The sequence below is a fragment of the Diaporthe amygdali genome (assembly GCF_026229845.1).
Source record: "Diaporthe amygdali strain CAA958 chromosome Unknown NODE_1_length_4327563_cov_65_473760, whole genome shotgun sequence".
NCBI lineage: Eukaryota > Fungi > Ascomycota > Sordariomycetes > Diaporthales > Diaporthaceae > Diaporthe > Diaporthe amygdali.
The window spans coordinates 1,706,961-1,730,292 of NW_026517021.1; the positions used below are offsets into that span (position 1 = coordinate 1,706,961).

A 23,332-nucleotide genomic window follows, 5' to 3' on the forward strand; every position below is an offset into this window, starting at 1 on the left:
GGTACTAATTTATATGCTTTCTTCACCAACGCGCACCATTATCGATAAAACAGGCCATGCAGAGAGTCTCTTCTCCATCCCATGTCGCCTTATCCTCTTGCCCACTCTCTTTTGCATGAACATGTCCTGGATTGACCCCGTTAAACTCTCGGAGGCACGGCCGCCTTACTTGGAGACCAGTAGCACTGTTGAGATCCACGGGTGTGTGACCAAATGCTCCCAGCCTGGGACGCCGCGATTTCTCAGAGTTCTGATCCTTAGTTTCCTCCTGAAAACGATGTATCCCTCTATCTTTTGCCAATGATATAGTTGTTTCTCTTTCTGTCAAGGTGAAGTCATTTGATAATCACGGCCCTAAAACTTCGCACCGGCGGGCACGGCTGGGGATCTGAAATGTGCAAGCGCACGTTTTCCCCCTTCCTAAGACGCCGATCAACATTCTTGACAAGCTTGACTCGGTTAGCTTCTCTTGTATAGCCTGTTACCTGCCCATTGGATCTCTTGCCCAGCCGCAAGAGCGATATATTTTCATTGTCTCCTGTCTTTTTTATCGAAGAGTTCGGATGCCCTTGCGTATCGGTTTCGCTGGGCGCCACAAGCTTTTCCGCACCTCGGAGCCAGTGATCATCGCCGAACTTCTTCTAGTGCATTTCTCGTGATGGCGGCGTCGGCTTGACATCGCAAACGGCTTCCGGGCCTGAAAAGTATTAGCGTGAACTTCCGAGGGCCAATATATGCAAGTCTCGACGGCTGAAAGCTCGATTTACCGTCACATCTTGTCTTCCTGTCCTCCTGCACAACACTGCACCTTGCGAGGTGCAGTAGGCCCACATCGCGATATTCAACATGGGAAACTTCGACCATGATTTTGACGTGACCTTAAGGTCGCAAAGCTGGCCTTTGTACAGCGTTGGAATCCTTCTGATCATTTTCAGACTGTGAGTATCGACGCCCTATCATCTTTGTTCCACCAAACAATATCAGCGACTGACCTGACATGGCTTCTCAGAATTGCCAGGGCACGGAGGTTGGGTGTCAGAGATTATCAGGCTGACGACTATCTTATGCTTCTTGTGGCGGTGAGCATTTCTTCAGATCGCGTTGCCAAACACAATCATCACATGTTGCTGACTTGAAAACGCGCGAAGTTGCTGTACACAGCTCTCATAGTCTGCCTCAACATCATCGCAGATGGCGGTGGGTCTAACCTTTACCCACCGGAGCTGGAGCAAACCTTCACACCCAAGGACATACAGGAGCGTATATATGGCTCCAAGATTGTCGTCGTCTCAGAGCAGGCGATGCTCAACGTCATTTACACTATCAAAGTGTGCATGCTTATCATGTACACACGCCTGACTCTCGGTCTCCGTGACCAGCGAGTTGTTCGATACCTCGCTGTCTACGTTTTTATAGGGTGGCTCGCTACCGAAATTGCGTTCTTCACCGCTTGTCGACCGTTCGAGGGCTACTGGGGCGTGCCGCCCCCGGATCCGCAGTGTACGACACTCGAACATTATGCCATCGTGCAAGGGTGCTTTAATATCAGCTCCGACATGATTATGATATGCATACCCATGCGTATGTGTTCGCCTATTTCTTTCATGCTTCCCTCATTTCGCTTGTCAAGACAGATTTTGCGTTGAAAAGCTTCCCTTCTGAGCACTGAAGGCAACTTCAAGTAGCTAATATCTCATAGCGCTGATTGTACGAATGGCCCTACCGTGGCGACAAAAGATTGTTGTCGCGTTCATCTTCTCCCTAGGGATCTTTGTCATCCTGGCCGCTCTCCTCACCAAGATCTACAATTTGACAGATGTATACGATGCCAGCTATATGCTTTGGTATGTACGGGAGGCCAGCGTAGCAGTCTATATGAGCAACCTACCGATGATCTGGCCCTTACTCCGCGAGTGGTTCCCATGTCTCCGGGCACTGACCCCTGGTGCCGGCCGAACGTATGACAGAAGGGTCCAGAAATCAGCCCTAACCTCAACGGCAAGATATGGAGCTCGCAAATCGACCCAGAGAATGACCATTCTAAGTGGCAAAGCAAGCGGCGGCACTACCGTGCGATCGCCTTCATTGGATCCTGTACCGGGAGTCCACTCCAAGAGCCCAACATATGATGTCGAAATGGCCATCCGCGGTATCGACTCAGATGACGATGTCAAGAGTAGCAAGTACAGCGGAACGGATCTTGAAGACCAGCCCGGAGCTGGCGGATGGCACGATAGCTCGTCAATTGACCAGATTGTGCACATCAAGACCCCGCCGAGGAGCATCTCCAGGGCTACAACAGTGGACAGCAATTTCCGGTATCTACAGATGGAGCAGGAGGCCAGGGATAGGGTGATGATGGGAGGAATCCAAGTTCAAACCTCGTTTTCTGTGGAAGAGGAGGTGGCGACCCCACCGCAGTCGAGCCACGGGGGGCCTACTCCGGAGCCGTGGACAGCGACCAAAGGGGGCTGGTGATGCCATTCGGCGCATAAGAAAACAGGGCAACATGCTTATTAGTTGAAATATTCGGCAAGGCGTCTGTTTCTTGAAAGGTGTTCAGGAGGGTGTATACGACCTGTGAATACTTAGAAGAGACATCTGTCATTTTGGGCTAAGGCCATTTTGTAATACCCATGTACCAAAAATTCATTTTTATCAGGCGTTTATTCAAAGGTCTTTGTTTCAGAAACGAATTGACATCTGACAAGTTCCACGCATGCAAGTGGTGAGAAGTATTATCGCATTGTGAGTTCAAACTATGTTTTCCTGGAAACGTGATATTCACCTAGGAAACCCATACAGACCCCGTGAAACTTTTTCAATGAAGCCCACTCGGATCTATCAACACATCCTCAACGCGCAGAACACCGACAAGCCCATTGAGTATTGGAAGCTGACTTATCGTCATCATCAGAAGTCCATCATTCAGAGGCAGACACCTGTATCAAACTTTTAGTTGGCCTGTGTGTGGCTGGGCTTGATGTCCTCTCTTCCTAATGTAGCCCCGCGCACCGCACCCGACCAGATACAGCTAATGAGCGCTCTCAGTACGGCTGCCAGCCAAGACGATTCTCTTGTCGTAGTCCAAGTTGCAAGAGCAGGTTATAAGAGCTTGATTGCCTTGAAGAAACAGTGAGGTACATAGAAGTCTGACGCAAAAGCGGAGCAAGTAGAAATATGACTTCTTACGCCGTGATTTGTCTTGTGAGACCACATCACGTGTGAGAACCGACAACGCCTCACTCTAGCATCACAGCTTCCAAAAGAAACCAGAACTATTCCCCTCTACACACCCGGGCCCGTCGGGGGTGAACATTGCCAGTTATTGGCCCCAACTCCAAGTCTGCTGACCAAACGCCCAATTATAACTACGCACGACATGAAGCGGCCTGCATCTCTACCATCTCGGCCTAGCTTCATAAGTCTTGGCAGACTTTAGCTTACGGGCTTGCCACAGCAATAGCTGAGGGCTTTTGGTGAACTTTGAACCTGTAGAGGTGGTGTCGTACGCCTAACCCACGTCAGAATCGGGCTATGAGCGCAGGCTTGCAGGACACAGCCTGCTTTGAAGGAGGCCAGGCAGTTCGCCCGGCTGAAATGCTCACGTGTTATTATTGACTGCTCACACTCCGCGAAACCTGGGCGTTTTAAACATATTTGACATCAGATCGCATTCCTAGAATGCTACTTGATTCTTGAGATTCATGGTGATGGACTAGGGAGACGCCCAGGGCAAGCGTCAACTACCAGAGTACCACCTCTCAAAGCAGCCATGGACCCACTATCGGGCGCGGGCTTAGCCGGGACAGTGGTGCAGTTTGTCCAATTTGCGGCGAACCTCTTCAACGTTGCCAAAGAAATTCATCGTTCGGCATCAGGGATTTCAGAGGAAACGCAGTCACTAGACGCCATTTACACCAGACTGTCTGCTTTGAGCACGAATTTGTACCATCACGGCTCGACGACGCAAAGTAGAGATGGCACAACGCCGCAGCAAGCAGCGGATGTGACGATGGTAATCCTAGCCAAGGAGTGCAAGATTGACTGCGACAGACTTCTTTCCGTTCTGCGCAGGCTCAAACATGGACACGGCAACTTTCCGAAGTGGTGGAAGAGCTTCAAATCGGCACTGAAGGAGTTGTGGAAGGGCGATGAAATCGAGGCACTGGAGGCACGCATTGCGAAGCACCAAACTCAGCTTATCATGCATATGTGCATGTCTACGAGGTGTGAAATATTTCTGTTAGGCTTTTGATTGATTCCAAAGACTAATGTAGTATTGGCCCATCAGTGCACAACTTCAACTTCTGAGAGTTCAAATGAAGCACGGCGATGACAACCTGGCTCTCAGCCTGACATCTCGTCACGAAGACTTTTGGAAAAGGGTCAAGGGAATGCAGAATTACATTGAAGAGATCCACCACATCGTCATTACAGATGCTGAGAAACCTGAAAAGCTGGACCAATCTCGACAGCCCGTCCGCCCTCCTGGCCCCGAGTCTTTATCCAGTGGTATCTTGGCACTATCACTGGATGACATAGACAAATTCCTCACCATTAACAAACTTTCTTCATATCGGTCCGAGCTTCGGGAGCTGTCATCGTTAAGCGAGATATACACCAAGGCAGATGATATTCTGCAAACCATTGACTATGAACACAGGACTGCTAGGCACGAAAGCATACCGCTGGCATATTCCGCTACATTCGAGTGGGTCTTTGACAAGAAAAGTCCACAAAATAGCCATCTTCTCGAATGGCTAGAGAAAGGCAGCGAGATCTTCTGGATAAGCGGAAAGCCAGGCGCAGGCAAGTCGACGTTCATCAAGTACGTGGCAGACAGCCTCGAAACGAATGCAGCTTTACAAAAGTGGGCTAGTGGAAGCAGGTCTTTAACCGCCTGCCACTACTTTTGGAGCGGAGGGACTTCGATTCAAAGATCCCATGAAGGGTTGCTTCGGTCTCTCCTGTACGACATATTTTTCGAGGCCCCCGAGCTTTTCCCGGAGGCATGCCCCAGGAGATGGCAAAGAACCTTGTCCTCACGCAAGACAACGTGGACTGCTTGGTCCACTGCAGAACTGAGTAAAACTCTTTTCGATATTGTCAAGAAGGCCAAGGCGCCTTTCAGTTTCTGCTTCTTCATCGACGGTTTGGATGAAGCTTACATGGAAGATGCTGACAATGAGCTCTGTGATACCATAATTGCCCTTTCAACCTGTCCTAATGTTAAACTCTGCGTCTCGAGTCGGCCCTGGAACAGATTTACGGAGTACTTTGGGAGTCGGCCAACCCTGAGCATACACGAGCTCACTCGCAACGACATTCGAAATTTTGCACAACACGAGCTCGGCAGACATCCCAGGTGGGGGAGTCTGGCCAACGAACAGGGCATGAGAGACAATCTCATCGTCGAAATAGTGCAACGAGCCCAAGGTGTCTTTCTCTGGGTTGTTCTCGTCGTCCGGCAGCTCCGGGAGGGCTTGACGAATTACGACACCTCGAAGGACCTGTGGAAGAGGCTGGACAGAATCCCGGATGGACTGACGAAGTTCTTCCGGCTCATTATCGAAAGCGTGGAGCCATTCTACCTCCAAAAGATGGCAGAGACGCTGTTGATAGCCGCTGTTGGCCAAGGCCCTCTTCATTCGGCCATCTACACGTTCCATGATAGGTGCGACGCAAATCCAAACTATGCCATCGAGGAACCTCTCGTCCCATGGGAAGACGAACAACTTGCCAGTGAGGTCAGACCGTATTCAATTAGGCTGAACTCAAGATGCAAGGGACTGCTCGAGGTTGATGCTTTCGACAGGGTGAATTTTCTTCACCGTACGGTGAGAGACTTCCTGCAGATGGAAGAGATGCGAGAAATCCTGAAAAGGAATACTTGTTCACGCTTCGATGCGGGTTTGAGCATATTTCAAGCTTATATCTGCTGGATCAAGCACTCTGCATTTGTATCAATGGGAGGAATCGCATATTATGGACCTTCGAAGAGTCTATTGGTGGGCACTCTGGAGACGGCGCTCTCGTACGCAGGGAAGTCCGATAGTCCATTCGTTCTCGACTTGATCGATGACTTGGACTGGTCGGTCTACAGAATGTTCAACACGGGACAGGCGACGTTTGCAGGCACCGAGACGATCCAACAGACCCAAAACCTTTTCCGAACTTGCATCCTGCGGACTGGGCTCGACGATTATTCCATCAAAAAGCTTGTGCGGGAGCCTCAATACTTACAAGGTCTGGAGGTGCCCCCGCTGGTCTCTGTTCTGAAGCTTGACTCCCAGGACGAGAATGACCAAGATATGCGGTGGTCAGCACGAAGAGTCAATCTGCTGCAATCCCTCTTGGACCACGGTCATGACCCGAATGAGGTATACGTTGACCCAGAAACTGGGATCGAGACGACTCCGTGGGGCGAGCTTGCTAGGAGGTTAATGCCGTGCCCACAACTCGAACAGGACCAACTGCCAACAGAATACCCGCGACGGCCCTTGGTAGAGGCCGTGAGCAGAGGCGTGATTTCAATGCTTCTGGACGGTGGAGCCGATCCAAATGCCATAGTTGAAGGTGAGGAGGACTCGCCAGAGCCCCTCGCAGTGTGGGTCAAGTTCTTCCTGGCCTGCTTCTCGACCCCTGCCCTTGTGTGGCACAGCGAACAGTACCTCAAGGGCCTGAATAAGTTGATGCACAAGGCGGACCTCGACCCGAATACCGGCTTTGTTCAACCACTTGGCGAATGGTTGGTCGGGGAGCCGATTGCAGTCGTTTGCCGAAGCCTTGGCGTGCCAACTCCTCTGCGGGCTGCTGTGTGGAACATATTGAGATGCTTCTTGAGAAAAGGCCCGGAAATAACGAGCAAGCCCAGGAGCTACAGAGAACTCCAATTCTATTCCAAAATCATTCAAATATTCCTGCGGCAGGACGACCTCTCAAAGCTACCACTGGATAATATCCGAGCGGGTGTAGAGCAAGGCATGCCGGTGAGCCTCGTTCCAGAGACATTAGAACGAATCAACAGCTTTCTTCAGTCTCGTCAGGAAACGAAGCCGCCAGCCAAGAGGCGGAGACCGTTGGATGGTGATGGGGACGAAGACATGACATTGAGCCCAGGGCACAAGGCCCCCAGACTGAGCTTCATCTGTGATTTTCCGAATGGGATGCTGGGAAGGCAGGCTGGGAGGAGACACAGTGGAATGGTCAGGGTGTGAGTAGTAAAAGAGAGTACAAAGGAGTCACCCCTGGTTTTGGCTTGGAGTTTGCGGTACAACATGCGTGATCTCAGCAACTCTCATCTGACTGTGTGAGCAGAAATAGTGGCAACAAGGATGGTACGGTGCTCCATCTGACCGAGCAACTTAAAAGTAATAATCGAGACAGTAGCCTGCTCAAGTGAAGTGCTTGATTGACAATGTGAATGTGTGGATGAGAACGGTGAAGATGAAGACTGGGTAGAGAGCTGCTTAGGGGAGTCTGCTCCAATATGCGGTGGTCCGTGCTGCCCCAGACCGGCACTGAGCTGCAGAGATCTGCCCAGTTGAGTGAATGGTGTGGATCTCGCTCTCTACCGCTACCTTGCAGCCTTTTCTAGCCAGGTGTGCATGTGCAGATGCAGATGCAGGTGTGTGTATTTGTGTAAGTGTGTTCATGTGTGTGGAGGGGTGTTCCCAAAGCCGTCTCATTCCAGCCAACCCAGCCACAGACGTGAGGGCGCAGGGACACGGATAGGTACGGGCGTTGTTGCAATCAATTACATCGCTGCTGGCATTTACCTGATTTCGAAATTCATTCCATCCGAGCAAAATGTGCGTTTGTTGTGTGGCCAGCTGTGCTTGCCCGTCAATTGTACAATATGAGAGGGCAGAGTCATTGTGGGCCTGAGCCTGGGCAGGCCCACCGTAACAGTACATACACCTGGGCAGTAGAGCCGTCTCGTCTTTGCCTTCCAAGGTTATAGCGGCACTGGCACATAGGGCAGAGAGCAAGCGGCTGGCAAAGTAGCCCCCAAGAGAGCACACACACACACACACACAACCTGGGAAGTCCACGGAGGCCCAGAAGTCCAGACCCTGTAGCTTGGTTTGGTCTAGTGGGGCCGGCGCATTGCCTCCGTCCGACCTCTGCATTTCTTTTTGCGACACCCTTTTGTAGCTTCACCCTTCTTCCTGCCCACCCTCTCCCCAGCCAGCAACCTCCTCCGTCCTGCACCTCCACCTGCACCTGCTACCTCTGTCTTTGTCCATCAAGTCGAGGCCGGCTAGCCTATCCTCCACAAACGACCAAGCTGTTGGGTCCTTTTGTCATTGTCCGATCCAGCTGGTGCAGCGACTCGACAATCCCTGAGGGACTCAATTTGGCCGAGTGCTGTCCGTTGCGCACGCGCACTCAATCAGCCCGACCCGTTTCTCTCTTGGCCTGCGTCCACCGCGACAGAAAACTCTGAGACAGTGACCGCCTTCGGCGCCTGACACTCTCCTTTTCAACCACCCATCGTCTACCACGAACCATAACCTGCGCGAATCTGGGTCTAGCAAACCCCCCTACTCCAACCCAAGATGGCTGGTGCAACACCAGATATCCAGCAGATCCTTGAGCAGTTGCGTGGTAAGCACTCGCCGACGCATCATCACCCCTTTTCCATCTCACCGTCGATTCCAGCTGACCTGAGCTTCAACTCAACCTTTAGCTACTCAACAGAGACCTGCGACCACAACCCCGACTCAGGGCCAGCCTGGTCTTCCTGGCCCTTCCTACCCTCCAGCCCAGGGCTACGCCATGCCCCCAGGTGGCGCGCCTATACAGCAGACCAACTACCCACCTCCTGGAGCCTACGGCTACCCACAGCCCTCGTCGAGCGGGACTGTCGACCTGAGCGCTATCAAGCCCGTTAACTCGGGCACTGTCAGCATTCAAGATGCTATAGCGAAAGCAAAGGCCGTCGCTGCGGCCAACAACCTTGCTCCCTACGAGCGGCCTCCTGTATACGCTGGAAACGACGGTCGTCGCCGATCACGTTCCAGATCCCCTCCTCGCCGTGAGGCTTTCCATGACAACTATAATCCCTACCGAGACGAGCGTCGCGGTGATCGTTCTGGTCGCGATCATGGACGCGACAGATCATACTCCCCCGGCCCCCGTGGCCGCCAGGGTGGCGGTGCTTTCTCCCCTCGAGGTGCCAATTCTGCGCGCCAACGCTCCCCCCTCCGTGGAGAGGACGACAACTCATCCGAGACCATGCAAATTGAGGCGAGCCTCGTCGGCCTCATCATCGGAAGACAGGGAGAGAACCTACGACGTGTCGAGGGGGAGACAAAGTGTCGGGTTCAATTCCTGGCCCCCCACAGCGGCGACGACAAGTTCCGACAGTGCAAGATCACCGGCCCTCGCGCCAGAAGAGCGGAAGCAAAGGCAGCCATCAACCGTATCATCGACGACAGTGGCATGGGCGCTATCGCCCGAGCCGGCTTGGATCGAGGCCAGGGCCGTCCGCCCCCGACTGTTGACCCCACTAGTGGCCAGATAAACCTGAAGGACGGAGAGGAATGCTTGCAGATCATGGTGCCTGACCGCACTGTCGGTCTCATCATCGGAAGAGGTGGAGAGACGATCCGTGACCTGCAGGAGCGGAGTGGCTGCCACGTCAATATTGTTGGCGAGTCCAAGAGTGTCAACGGGCTCCGTCCGGTCAACCTCATTGGTCCTTACGCCGCCGCTGCTCAGGCCAAGGATCTCATCATGGAGATCGTGGACAGCGACAGCCGAAATACAAACAACACCAACAACAACCAACAGCAACAAGGCCGGTCTAATCAGCGGGAAGGTGGCCATGACAAGGTCAACGATGCGATTTTTGTCCCCAACGAGGCCGTCGGCATGATTATTGGCAAGGGCGGCGAGACCATCCGCGAGATGCAGAACCAGACCGGCTGCAAGATCAACGTTTCACAGCAACCTGCCCCCGGCGAGGCCGAGCGGGAGATCGAGCTCGTCGGTAGCCGGGACTCTATCGAACGGGCCAAGCGGGCCATCGAGGATAAGGTTGAAGCAGTTGTAAGTCTGCCCGACTCGTGCATGATTTGTAGTGCGCATGCTAAACGTTGAATGCAGAGACAAAAGAGCAATGGCGGCGGTGGTGGCGGAGGAGGAGGAGGAGGTGGTGGTGGCGGTGGTGGAGGCCGCGGTCGTGGCCAGCATCGCGACTACGATAACCCGAATTACGGGCAACCGCCTTCTAACAATCAGCAGTCAAGAGCACCTGCGGCGCAAGCAGGCGCTGACGGCCAAGCTGACCCATATGCAGCCTGTGAGTGCAAACCCATAGCCCCAATTTCGGGCCACTCTCTGATGATACGATCATTCACTGACACACTCGACAGACGGCGGCTACCAGAACTATCTGGCACTGTGGTACCAGTCCCTTGCCGCACAGCAAGCCAATGCAGGCCAGGGCGACGCTTCCAAGCCACCCGGCACATCGTAACCGGCCATGCGTACGAGACGCGGCCAACTGCGTGACGTCCTCTGCAGAGAGAGATTGACCCGACTGAACCACTGCATCGCTGTTGACTGACATGGCGGATGTCCGTCTAACCGCACTTTGATGAAGCTATCCCATGCCAGAGATGCGCACCTTCTGAGATTCATCCAGCTCCATCTCTATACCCCGACTTTTCTTCCGCCTTTCATTGTTTGAGCACATCATCTCCTGCGCGCCACAATCTCCACGGAAAACTGCTTTGCGAAAAGGGGCTTTCCTCCCTGTGGGCCGATTTGACATTTCCGTCGACTTCTGACAAGGCCGGTGAGGCAACTGGTGTCGCACCTCGCGGCTTCGATTGATTTGACACTTCTTCATGAGATGCCACTTGATCGTAGTCCTGACAGCGGCGTGACTGCCTTTTCGGCCATGGTTCGCAACCTACACGGACGAAAACCGCTGAGCTTGATCCGCTTGCTGTGCTTGGTCTGACGTTGTTTGGACACTTTTGAAACGTTCAAACTTCGTCGCCCACTTTGATATCATCACCGCCTGACTGCTCCTCATCCCGGGGTTCTCTTGGGGGAGGACGCAGCCGCCTGAGCACAATTGTTTCATTCTGACTGCAGGCGTTCATCCCCTTCAGCATTTGTCGTTCATGCTCCGCAACTTGAGATTCAAGTAAGCTTGCATCTGACATTTACGGTTGGTGACGGTAGAGCGTCTTGAAACGACGTGATGCGGCTCCAGAAGTACGTCCATAAACAGAGGGCATCTTGACTTCTAGCCGCTGCCTATGCGTGTTGCCCGCACCCGGGACAGTCTTTAACTTGGTCATGACTAGTCTCTTCAGCTTTTCCTTCCATAGCACTTTCTTCGTGAGTATAATGACGGAACTTTGGTCAGGATAAGCGTCTCTGGTACGAGATCAGTGGTAGGGAAAAGGAAACGCAGCCAAGGGACACATTGCAAATCACTGCGAACTTGTAAAATATAATATTATGAAGTTTTGAGAATCACCCGACCAGTTTTTTTCCTTTTCGTGATGTGGTTCATGATGTGATTCATGTCCTCTAGCTCTGCCAGTATGCGCCTAATCCCGTGAAAGAAAAGCGAGCTGGCATAGCTGCCCAGGAAAACCGTCACAGTGACTCCCACGTCCGAAAATGCCCGCAACAGCTCATCCCCAGACATGAAGCCTCATCAAAGCTTCGCCTTCAGCTGCCCCCGACCCTCCTCCTGGACCAGCTTCTCGACAGCCTCGACGCCCGCCCGCGCAACAGTCTCGTCCTGCGCCGGGGTGCCGGTGGAGCAGCCGACGGCGCCGAGGACCTCATCGCCGAGCCCCTTGACGGGGAGGCCGCCGCCGATGACGTTGAAGCGGCCGCCGTTGGTTCCGTTGATGCCGTAGGCGGCGCCCCCTGGCCACACGACGTCCTTGTAGGCCGAGGTGGGCAGGCGGTGGCCGGCCGCCGTGAAGGCCTTGTCGATGGCGATGTTCACCGACGTCAGTTTCGCACCGTCCATGCCTAGTACCCGTCAATAACCCTGCTACGGGTCCCAAAGTGATACGTTCTAGAACATTTCCAAAGCACAAAGATCGAGGAACTGTAGCGGCAGGAGAATAGCACTCACGCGTGAAGGACAGTAGGTGCGTGCTGCTGTCCACTACCGCGATGTTCATCGGCACCCCGAGCTCGGCGGCCTTGGCTTCGCAGGCGGCTGTTGCTGCCTTGGCGGCCGCGATGGTTAGGGTGGGGATTGTGGTTGTTGCTGGCATGGCGGTAATTGATTAGATTAAATTTGATTGATTGTCTGATCGATTGGTTTGATGGAGAGACTGCTGGTGAGTTGTCTCTTACTGCTCATCTAGATCTGCTGTATTGGTGTGTGGAAAGGGGTTGTTTTCAATTGAGTGGGACGTCGAGAGAGATCATCTTGATGAAGTGACGTCGTTCATGGTCTGGAGTCGACCCCTTCGGCCTGGAGATTTTGGGAGGGCCTTCGGCATTCGGGATTGACCTCAAATACCATTCTGGATTTTGTGAGTGACGGTGTTTCTTGGACTACAATGCAAGACTTGGGTCGATACTGAAGTGGTTGTGGAAGTAAGTAAACAAATGCAACTTAGAAGGGGACAGAAGGATTAATTGTAGTAATGGAGAGTGATGGATGCGTGTGGTCTTGAAGGGGGCCGGGGGGGGGGGCGGTTGGTTAGGTAGTAGGCGACTGTGCTCGAATTCCCCGTCTCCCAGTCCTAACCCTGATCCAGCACATAAACAGGCTCATCTTCACATTTATCCAATTACCGACCTCGATTAAGTGCTCCTCCACCATTTAAGGCTTGGTATCTACAATCCTTCCCCAGGATCTGCCCAATCCAGCCAGCCAGCCAGCCCTGAATCCGATCCAGTGAGGAGGGCAGAATTGGCAACACAACGTAGCAAGGATAGTCAGGAACCGGCACGACCTATCAGAAGCGCTAGACCGTAGCACGAGGGCCGCACGTGGGCTGGCAACTCTAATCGCTACGGCTACTGTTGCCGTTGCTGCTGCTATCACTGACATCGGGACGTCCTCTCCTTCCAGGGTGCGCGCATGGTAACCTTGGCTACCATCATGGCGCATGCACATGGCTTGGGAGATAAGCCCACAGTCAGTCAGGATCGGCATTCTGCTAATAGAGAGCTGCTCCTGACTGGCACGCGACATGTTACCATCCTAAAAGCCGCGCAGTGCCCAGCCAGTCGTCGCACATTTGTCTCTGTTACCGTGCTTGTTTCTCTCCTCGTAGGCATCCATGGTTGTCAAGCCAGATCTGTAGCTCTCCCGATCAACTACCTGCCATACCGCGACACCCCAGAATACCTGTACTCAGGTCACCTCCTCCCGCTCCCTCCCCTTTCTCCACGTTTGTCTGGCGAGGAGTCTCCCGCTCCTCTAACGCGCCGAGAATACGTGGAGTCACCAGACAAGCAAGCCAGCCATGACAGCCCACAACGATGACAACAGTAGCCACAGCCCGAAGCTGGAGGCGGGCGACGAGAAGGCCAGGATCCCGGAGCAGGGCGTCCTGACAGACGTCCAGCCCGGGGATGGTAGCTCCCTGAGGGACGGCGAGGACATCCTTGCCCGACAGGATCTCGACCCAGCCCTGAATGCGAAGATGCACCTCGTCAACAACGCAATCGACGAAATCGGCTGGACAAACTACCACTGGAAGCTTTTCGGGCTCAACGGCTTCGGCTATGCTGTCGACTCGCTCGTCCTGCTGCTGCAGTCCATCATCGCCGCCCAGGCTTTCATGGAATTCGGCGAGGTCGGCTATGCCCGCGCGCTTACAATTGCCGTTTATGTCGGGATGCTGACCGGTGCTATCTTCTGGGGCCTATCTGCTGACATTGTGGGCCGCCGGTATGCCTTCAATATCTCGCTGTTCATCTGCGCCGTGAGTACGCTTGTTGCTGGTGCGATGCCGAATTGGGGCTCGCTAGGGCTGTTCATTGCGCTCGTGGGGTTTGGAGCGGGCGGAAATCTGATCCTGGATACAACAGTGTTCCTGGAGTACTTGCCCTCCCAGAAACAATGGGTGTTGACGTTTCTCGCGGCTTGGTGGGGATTTGGGCAGGCTATCACGGGTTTCATTGCTTGGGGCTTCATGGGTGAGTTTCTCGGAAATGACTTGCCTCTTGATGATTTGAATAGTATGAAGGATACAGCAAGATACCAGCACTGATATCGGACCTATTCATAGTACCTGAGAGATGGAATTGCACTTCTGTCGACACTTGCACCAGAGAAAACAACATGGGATGGAGATGTGAGTAGCACTCAGAAAGATTCGAACACGTGTAGTCTGACAGGTGGCCAGATACGATGTTCACTTCCGGAGCGCTTGTCTTTGTCATGTCAGTCCTACGCATAACGGTGGTGCGACTGAAGGAGACTCCGAAGTATCTGCTCGGTCTAGGGGAGGATGCCCAAGTAGTCGAAACCCTTCAGTTTTTGGCTACGAGGTATAACCGCCCAATCTCATTGACAGTGGAAAAGCTCGAGGCGTGCGGTGAAGTCAGGGGGACACACAGCAAAAACCGTTACTCGGTAAATGAGTTCTCAACTCATCTCAGGGGTCTATTTGCGACAAGGAAAATTGGCCTCTCCACCCTCTTGATATGGTTATCATGGACGCTGATCGGACTCGTCTACCCGCTGTTCTATGTCTTCCTTCCGTACGTTTCATGGGAGACTTGTACTCGTGAGATCAAAAGCTGACACATGACAGCACTTACCTTGCAACTCGAGGAGCCGATTTCGAGGAGACCACCGTAAGCATACCCCCCCCCCCCCAATCCCTTTCCGAAGGAATCTTCTTGCCTTGTCTGATAGCTGATTTCGAGCACTGCAGTACGAAACCTGGCGCAACTACGCCCTAGTCAACATTTCATCAATCTTCGGCCCCATGCTCGCAGGCTGGATGTGCGACCTGCCCCTCCTCGGGCGGCGGTACACAATGGTGATCGGAGCTCTCATGACGATGGCCTTCTTCTTCGCCTACACGGCGGTGCGGTCCGCGGCCCAGAACGTCGGCTTCTCGTGCGCCATCGGCTTCTGCCTCAACATCTACTACGGCACTCTGTACGCCTACACCCCCGAGGTCCTGCCCAGCGCGCATCGCGCCACCGGTAATGGCGTCGCGGTCGCGTGTGCCAGAGTCATGGGCATCCTCAGTGCGGTTATTGCCACTTTTGCGGACACCAGCACGCCTGTGCCTATCTACCTGTGTGCGGCTCTGTTCATAGCCATGGCAGTCGTTAGTGCCTTCTTCCCATTCGAGCCGTATGGGAAGAGGAGCTCGTAACGGGCTGGCTGGGATTCAGATGGCTCGGGTAGCTAGTTCGGATCCAACAGGTTCGGAAGCGGGCATCTTGTCCTGATCTATATATGTGTATATAAATACGTAGACTCGTAATGCCCTATACAAGCTTCGACCCATCAATAACTGATCCTTGAACTAGAACTTGGTAAATTGTCCGGCCATGCAGTTCAGAGACTCCCCGGTGCGAAGCAGGTTCCTCCGTGAAGAACACCCTGAGATCTTTCACATTTGCCTCCATTGTCAGTAACAGGCTGTCTTCCCAGCGCGACTAATCAATTGCCCTTGGCCACGGAAAGCATTCAATCTTCCCGTCTATCTAACTTTTGAGCCGAATGTTGCAGACAGGAAAAAGGAATCATTTAATTCATCATCTAGAGTTTCTTCAAGATACTGCAAGCGAGGGAAAGGTATGAGCACATCGGTTCAAATTATATTCAGTGAAGTCAGGTATCTATGCTTCTACCTGAATTTTCCATCGACTTGCTCCCTTGACTTTCCTTCCAGTGTGAAACAAGGGCTTAAGTCTTATTTGACAAGGCAAGCAGTGAGGTGAATATCGGCGTTCCCAAGCCAGTCGTTGGGTCCCAACCAGAAACTGCCTTGAAGCCAGCTCCTGAGATTTGAGATGAACAGCCGCTGATACTTCCCGACTTGATGTCCGTCAGAGCAGACGTCGCATTCGCGTACAGCCAGGGGTTCAAGAACCCCAGCCCAGCCTTGCCGTTCGCGACACGGTCACTGTTGACGAGCTGGATGACCCCGGCAAAAGTGGGAGTCGCACAGCTCGTGCCGTCGACGAGCTCCGAGGTACCGTCCACGACGATGACAAAGTTGGTCGATTGCGCAGCGACATCTGGGTATGCCCGCCCCGAAGCGTTGAAGTACTGTGATACCGAGCTGGCAGTCCCGGAGGCGACCCAGGAGCTGACGGCAGCGGCCTGGTAGCTGGGCTGCGGGAAGAGGTAGGAGAAGCCGCCGCCCGAGCTCGTCCAGGCGGATTCGGGCCCGGTGCCCGACGTGCCGCCGACGGTGGTCACCCACGGGCACGACGCCGGGAACGAGGTCGCGAACTGCTTGACGCCGTTGCGGGTGCACTCGCCGGAGCCGCCGACGCCGGAGTCGCCGCTAGCGACGAGCACCGAGACGCCGCGGGCGCCGAGCTGGCTGAAGAGGTTGCAGGCGTTGGTGGCGTACGAGTCGGGCACCGTCTGCTCGTCGTCGCCGTACGAGATGGACAGCGTGTTGGGCAGCGCGGAGGCGTCCAGCCCCAGCAGGTACTCGAGGAACTCGACGTACGGCTCGTTGGTGTTGGTCCCGGACCCGACCCACTGGCCGCGCCCGGCCGTGCTGTAGTAGTTGATCGGGATGGACTCGGCGATGCCGCGCCCGTACTGCACGTCGAGGTTGGCCTCGGTGCCTGCCTGCGATGCGGACGTCGGGCAGGAGCCGCCGTTGACGCCGACGCAGCTGAATGATTGGGCTGTGTTTCCTTCCACGGCGTACTTGGACAAGAAGGTCTTTAGATCGGATGCTATGGCGTACTCTTCGAGGAAGCCGGCAATTCCAAACAGACCTGTGTTGTAGTTCTTGGCCGATGAGAAGCTGTAGAGATTCGAGAGACAAGTGGGGTTGATGTTGGATGAGCAGCCGGTTACAGCGTTGACCGATTCGATCTGGGTGTTTACGGTAGCCTCATTCAGAGGTCTCACACCAGAAATGCCAGACTTGTAAGAGCGGAAGCCAAAAAAGGTCGTCGGCTGGACCATGTCGACATGACTTTTGAGAGCACTGGGGAGGCTGAACTCCAGAGTCCGGAGGACAATTTCGTTGGTCTCCGTATTGCGAAAGCTGCTGTATTCGGCGTCCAGCAGCTTCTCGACCTGAGCAACACTGGCATCAACGACAATTGAGTCTCCTCGGGCGGAGTACGTAGCATGGTCGCTTAGGCCGGCGCTCTCGAGCCAGGCCATGACCAGGTCACCGGACTCATCCTTGGGAGCAATGATGGCGTCGATGGCTTGTTGTGACAGGTGAGAGCCATACAGGTGGTGACCTGGTGTCGCGATCTGATTGGCGTATGTCAGTGGGTGCTCTTAATAGCCTAAGAAAGAGTTGTAGGAAGATCTGTTCATACGTTCAGAGCAAGTTCCTGGAACTTGTCCATGTCCTGTTGGACGAGGTGCATGCGAAGCCGGATCTGAGAAGCATCCTTATCCACCTGCTGGGTCTCATTCTTCACCCAGCTGCGTGGAGGGGCCGAAAGACTCTCAACAACCACAGTGTCCTTACGAGCATCATGGCTGCCCCCAGCTGGGAAAGATGCTGCTGTGGATGCAAGTGCAAGGAGCACCGAGGCCGCATGAATGAGACCCATGTTGGCAGCTGTCTCTGTCTTCTAGTGGGGCAAAAGAAGGGTGGCCAAGAGAAACGAGAAAGCTTGGTCTCGATAATCAGCTTGGCATCTCAATTTATATGTAAACATACAGCAAAACCTCTGTTCCAGCAGTGATAGCGTGGGCGAATGACTTAGGCACGCAATCACTGCGGCCCCGCGAGCCGGGGGTGAATGCCAACTCCAACGTCGTATTGGCACTTGCCGGCTACTTTCAGCTGCCTATTCGGGCAGCTCAGATACGTGAGGCCGACACGCGATGTTGCGGAGCTTGGCACTTCTGGGGAAGGTATCAACGCTGGGTGCTCGCATAAAGCTCTTTGCATTGCTGCGCCTGCTCTGGACTGTAATTAATTGTGAGAGCACTTTGAGAGATTTCTGGCCTTAAGAAGCAGGTGACCTTGTCTAAGGAGTTGAACTGATGCCAATAAGACCAGCAAAGTACATCAAATCAAGCGTCAAGCCCTTCGCAGGGTATGTAAACAGTTTGAAGCATAAATCGATTGCAATATCAACAGTTCATCGGGGATTTATGTACATATTGAGCCGTTCCCATGAATTTGTCTGGCGTGAAGTGAAAATGCGCCTCTGGCTTCGGGACCACCACATCTCGACCAAAGTTGGTGCTTTTTCTGAGCTGAGCGTTAGAGGCTTAAAAGCTAGGCTTAGCATTCTTGATGAGCATCTCGAAGCTACATTTCATGTTAGTTACCTGAAGTGTGCCCCGTGAAATATAAAGCAGAAGGATATTGCCGAGTTCTCTTCACGCTCAAGAGGAAAGGGGGAAGGGGCTTCTTACTAGGCCTGGTTCCACGTTCCAGCCTCAGGAGAAGGCTTGTAGGCTACACCTTTGAGTCAGAATTGCCAGCTCCCATCTGTATGGCATGTTTGGGAGAAATCTTACCATCTGCTTTTCCACAGAAGCTGTCGTACCGTGTCGCGCTAGTGTCGCTCGTTCCGTCCGACTCGCCACCGGGTTTGACCCACACAAACGCGTCCGCAAGCTCGTCGCCAGTGGTGCCCGTAGGTCGCACGCCGAAACCAGCGCCGTTGACGTTGCACCAGTCACCCCCTTTCAACAGTCAGTAATTGCTCTTGAGGTTGCGGGCAAAGAATGAGTTGCTCAGATAGGCAAGAAGCAAATCGTGTTGTCTCTGACCAAGTATGCCAACAACCGCAATACAATTTGCCATTCAGAAAGAGTTGCTGATATTCAGGTACTTGTACTTACACTCAAGACGGAGGCCCGTGACGGCGTTACGGCCAGTATCGACGATAGCATGGTTTGGCATACCGTTCTGCTTGAGCAGAGGCGCAAACGTGCTGTTCAGATCTCCATCAGTAGAGTACCCAATCTCGTCATGTCAATCATGAGGTTTGAGATACGGTGACTACTCCGTCTATTGCTGACGAGTATCAATGGTGTCTGGGCGTGAGAGGAACTTACTCAACGTAGATCTTCTCGTTCTGGCACTTGTTATACTGGGCATCAGAGGCGTTGGCGAATTCACCGGGGGATTGGTCCCAGGAGTTCCACCCGGCCACGTTGGTGGCGAAACCTCGGAACTGCTTGGGGCTGCCGCCGGCCTTGTAGGCGTTGGCGAGCTCCTTGGCGCCTGGGCTGAGGTTGTCGTTCCAGCCGAGCCACCCGCCGTGGCCGGCGTCGATGTACATGACGACGTTGGGCAGGTTGAGCTGCTGGATGGCGTAGGCGACGCCGTCGCGGTAGCCCTGCGCCGACTGCTGGCAGGTCGTCAAGTCCGAGTTGGTGACCAGGTTGGGCAGCGAGTCCGGCTCGATGACGAGGGCGAAGGCTGTGTTCGAGTGCGCCTTCAGGATCTTCACGATCGGGTCGATGTACTGGCTCTTGTACTTGGACAGCTCGCCGACGGCAAGCTCGCCGTTGGACGCCTTGGCCGCGCAGTCGCGCCCGGGGAGGTCGTAGATCACCAGACCCAGGATGTCGCTGCAGGGTGTATCGGCAATCGCGGGCTCGACCTTTGCAATGTTTGCAATGGTGTCGCTGGTGTAAAGGCATCAGCGGTGAACTTGATGTGATTTGGGCCAGTCTCCATCTTCGTTCGCGGCTCCCATGTCCATGTGTCTTGTAACTCACATCCATAGAAAGGTGCCCACATCAGCAACGCTCTTGGCCTTAGCAGCCAGGGCCGAATCGGTGATGGCCGCAGCGGCTTTGTTGACCTCGTCACGGTAGAAGCTGTTGGCATGAAGCTTGTATTTGGCGAAGACATTGGTCGACGCGTCTAGAGTGACGGCAGAAGAGCAACCTTGCGTCTGGCGTGGTTTAACGGCAAGTGCTGTGGAAGCACAGGCCACGGCGGCTGCTGTTGAGAATTTCATGGTGCTTCTGTTATGACTCGGTAAATAGTGAAAAGTGTAGTGTTCCCCGACCTGATGTGATCATGAAGCTTCTTGTGGCGCCTCCGCAGGCTTTATACCCAGTGATATTCGCCACATGGGAGCCCTGTCCTATTTAATCAATGTAGGTCACAAGACAGGAAGTGATACTCCATCTAAGCTTTCGAGACGGGAACGCCAGCAGCGAATTCGGTAATCAGGAACGCAGGTCCGAATTTAGCGATGGCCTCGGCCATAAGATTCCGAGCAACTCATCGATAGCATGGCCAGATGCTCGTCCAGGCTGGCTGCGGGGCTGAGATCCATCGCCTATATCTGGCAATGTGCTGCTATCACAACACGATGCTAAGGGAGATTTACGCCCCTGTGGGACGGTCCTGTAGGAGGAGATGACCCGATTGGTCTTTGGGTCACTTGAGTAGGAGCACATACTCAATGGGTAATAACGGAGGACGTGTTCGGAACCTTCTAATATCAAGAACGACTGATATTCCTCCACTTGCCTTTAGCCACTTGCTCAGGCGCAGCAGATCTTCACAAATTGCAATCTTGGCAATGGTGCCTGCTGCTGAGTGCTGCTAGTAGCATCTGAGCTCTGGTTACATATTGCCCAGATCCCGGGTGGAGTCAACCATTGGATGCGGATGCGGATGTGGTTGCCAGATACTTGTGTACCTCTGTAGACATGATGAGGGGAAGAGAGGCCTCTTTCCCTGAACATGGACGACTAGAAACATCAAATTTCTGTATTCCTGAATTTACGCTTAATGATATTTTCCATCAGTGCGTACCACGTAGTCAGATGGTTTCTTACACTCGAGGAACAAGGAAACAGATCTCACTACTGCAGTGTCGAAAACAATTGAGTCCTTTATACCCATGGAGATTGATCATACATCCAATATGAAGATATTTCCGGGATGACCAGGAGTAATAGGGCCGAGACCTCGCTGAGACCTATTAGCCAGGAGACCAAGTTGTCAATCATCCTTGTTACCTATCGACGTGGATGGAAGGGCCGGTAATTTCAGATGTTTGAAATTGATGATCTCGAGGTTCTGCTACTCCGGAGCTACGAAGTCAGCTGGTAAAGTCTCGTAAAATTGATTGTTGTGGGTTGCATTTCCTGTGCTCTGAAGGGGAAACGACCTATGGGGTATTGTGCCAATGCAGGAACTGATGAGTGGCGGCGGTGTGAGCTGCAAGGGGGACGGTGGTCCGCCATCAAATGAGTTGGTATTATGAAGTGGGTTTGAAGACACCTCAGTCGTGACTAGACGCACTGAGCAGCTGCGCAACCTCCTCGCCTCATCCGAATAGCAAGGTGCTCGATTGTCGATTCAACAGGCTTGCCAGTATACAACTTGATTTCCTTAACTGGTTCTTCGGGGAAAGGCAAAGGGGGCCATCTTCTACTGAGAAGGCACAATACGCCATTTCATGGTAACTACTATCGATGAGTACCAGACTACATCTCTAGGCACGTAGATTATACACCGAGCCTCGAATGAAGCACGATTGGAAGGAAGTGCGGGGCTCAAATTTACAATTCTGACAAGCTTTCAATGTAAGCTTAATTATGCTTGTCCCAAAAAATGATAACTGCCGGGTCCGGTTAAATGCAGAGCATATATATACTACCACGCTGTTGGCAATAGGTCTTGGCAGGTATGCCAGTCGCCCCGAACACCCTTACACTCCTTGCGAGGGATTCGCGCAAGAATAAAGGGATCAGCGCAAGGTGTGTGCGGTCTCACCCGAAAGACCCAATTCTTCTTTGTCATACATGCGTGGTATGTTCTCCGACGAGCAATGATTTGTGGAATGCTCTAAACAGCCTTGGCTCTCAAGCTCTTGGCAGCAGATTTCGATCACACTGAGAGCATGGGCGACTTCTTGGAAAGGCTTGTGTCTCGTTTGGCTGTCAGGATATTGCGTCTGTGGAGTCCAGATTCTGATCAGATAGATGAGGGATCTACTGTGTCGCTGCATTCGATCTCTTTGCTTTCATCAGACTGAAACTGAACCCAAGGGCCGTACCTGGATCGTCGTTGACGGCGAGGCGGCTTTATATCAAGGACCTAGGGCCACCACGTTAGACATGGAGTTTGGCGCGTAGTACATATAGAACAAGAATATCTTGCTAAGAATTGCTTGTCTGTATGTCTCCTTCATTATTTGTCGTCCAGTCTGGATTTGTTCGGAATCGTGCTGAGAATAGGTTCATAATCCTTACTTCAATGATATTTTGTAAATGTGGCTAATGTTTTTGCTCATCAACGCAGGGAGCGTCATTTCAACACGGATCTATATTCTGCTTCAACAGCCACGACTCGATCACAATTCCAAGATACAGGCAATTGCAGGAACGAAGATGCATATATCAAACCTCTGTCTCGGCACAGGATGCTGAAGGTTTCCAGCAGCGAGGTTGTGGCAACCGCGACACGTTGAAAGGGCAGAGATTTGACCATAGAACACATCACTAATCTTTGCGAGGTCTTCATTGAGCTTCCGATTAAAAGTTTGCCCGCGAAAACAGAGCAAGATCACACATAGGATGTGGAGACGGACATGGAATCTGATGCGCCGAATGGGGAGTTGTTGAGCGAACAGCTGTTGTGTAACAAGTGCTTCTCCGTTCCGTCAGACGGGCTTAGACGATTTACGATGACGGACTAAGGCCACGCTCCTACTATTGAGAGCCGGCGGTTTCCATGGCGGTGGGTGCACGTGCTGATGGAAAAAAGGCTTTCAGCTCGACTTCCCTATCAGAACGTGTTGCCGCAAACTGACCAGACAAACTCTACGCGGCATCGCCTTTAACGGTAACACGCGCGGGATCACTGTCGGAGTCCGGACGTACAACACGTGTTCGCCCAGTCCTCACTCAGGTTTGTATTATTTTTCCACGAGGAGGATTCAACTGCACCTCGTCCCAACGCCACAAACTCCGTCACGGCAATGCAGAAGCTAGGTGTGACCGTTGGATGGCCGCCAGTGGCAGCCCGGGGAACGTTACATGGGCGAGTGCGACAGGGGACCGCCGGTGGGTGGGAGGGAGGCCTAAGCACTGATGTTTGGCTTGCTGAGACGGGACTAGGCGCGCTTCCTGCGCGGCACTCACTGCCTGTCGGCACGGGATATACCAAGGCTCAAGCAAGGGTCTTGGGGTGCCCACTTCTTGGGAGCACCAGCT

At 53.3% G+C, this 23,332-nt stretch overlaps 7 protein-coding genes across 7 annotated transcripts; 4 read left to right on the forward strand and 3 right to left on the reverse strand.

Annotated features, from left to right (window-relative positions):
- Positions 1-846: 846 nt before the first annotated feature.
- On the forward strand, positions 847-2,478 carry J7T55_006097 (uncharacterized protein; the record flags this gene model as incomplete). The annotated part of the gene is made up of 4 exons (XM_053140556.1): positions 847-938; positions 1,010-1,079; positions 1,149-1,581; positions 1,700-2,478. 4 exons carry the CDS (start codon positions 847-849, stop codon positions 2,476-2,478), a joined length of 1,374 nt encoding a protein of 457 aa, XP_053000865.1.
- A 1,297-nt stretch (positions 2,479-3,775) lies between these two features.
- J7T55_006098 (vegetative incompatibility protein HET-E-1) lies at positions 3,776-7,220 on the forward strand (the record flags this gene model as incomplete). Its single annotated transcript, XM_053140567.1, has 2 exons — positions 3,776-4,215; positions 4,295-7,220. The coding sequence occupies 2 exons, from the start codon at positions 3,776-3,778 to the stop codon at positions 7,218-7,220; spliced, it is 3,366 nt and encodes a 1,121-aa protein (XP_053000866.1).
- A 1,344-nt stretch (positions 7,221-8,564) lies between these two features.
- J7T55_006099 (kh domain-containing protein) lies at positions 8,565-10,489 on the forward strand (the record flags this gene model as incomplete). The annotated part of the gene is made up of 4 exons (XM_053140578.1): positions 8,565-8,613; positions 8,696-10,059; positions 10,117-10,312; positions 10,386-10,489. The coding sequence occupies 4 exons, from the start codon at positions 8,565-8,567 to the stop codon at positions 10,487-10,489; spliced, it is 1,713 nt and encodes a 570-aa protein (XP_053000867.1).
- A 1,200-nt stretch (positions 10,490-11,689) lies between these two features.
- J7T55_006100 (ethanolamine utilization protein eutt) lies at positions 11,690-12,266 on the reverse strand (the record flags this gene model as incomplete). The annotated part of the gene is made up of 2 exons (XM_053140589.1): positions 11,690-12,015; positions 12,122-12,266. 2 exons carry the CDS (start codon positions 12,264-12,266, stop codon positions 11,690-11,692), a joined length of 471 nt encoding a protein of 156 aa, XP_053000868.1.
- Positions 12,267-13,472: 1,206 nt separating this feature from the next.
- On the forward strand, positions 13,473-15,344 carry J7T55_006101 (uncharacterized protein; the record flags this gene model as incomplete). The annotated part of the gene is made up of 5 exons (XM_053140600.1): positions 13,473-14,148; positions 14,241-14,306; positions 14,358-14,715; positions 14,769-14,811; positions 14,892-15,344. The coding sequence occupies 5 exons, from the start codon at positions 13,473-13,475 to the stop codon at positions 15,342-15,344; spliced, it is 1,596 nt and encodes a 531-aa protein (XP_053000869.1).
- A 536-nt stretch (positions 15,345-15,880) lies between these two features.
- J7T55_006102 (uncharacterized protein) lies at positions 15,881-17,736 on the reverse strand (the record flags this gene model as incomplete). Its single annotated transcript, XM_053140612.1, has 2 exons — positions 15,881-17,428; positions 17,497-17,736. 2 exons carry the CDS (start codon positions 17,734-17,736, stop codon positions 15,881-15,883), a joined length of 1,788 nt encoding a protein of 595 aa, XP_053000870.1.
- Positions 17,737-18,552: 816 nt separating this feature from the next.
- Positions 18,553-20,115, reverse strand: J7T55_006103 (exoglucanase 3 precursor; the record flags this gene model as incomplete). Its single annotated transcript, XM_053140623.1, has 5 exons — positions 18,553-18,596; positions 18,659-18,826; positions 18,986-19,077; positions 19,202-19,777; positions 19,871-20,115. The coding sequence occupies 5 exons, from the start codon at positions 20,113-20,115 to the stop codon at positions 18,553-18,555; spliced, it is 1,125 nt and encodes a 374-aa protein (XP_053000871.1).
- Between the last annotated feature and the right edge of the window lie 3,217 nt (positions 20,116-23,332).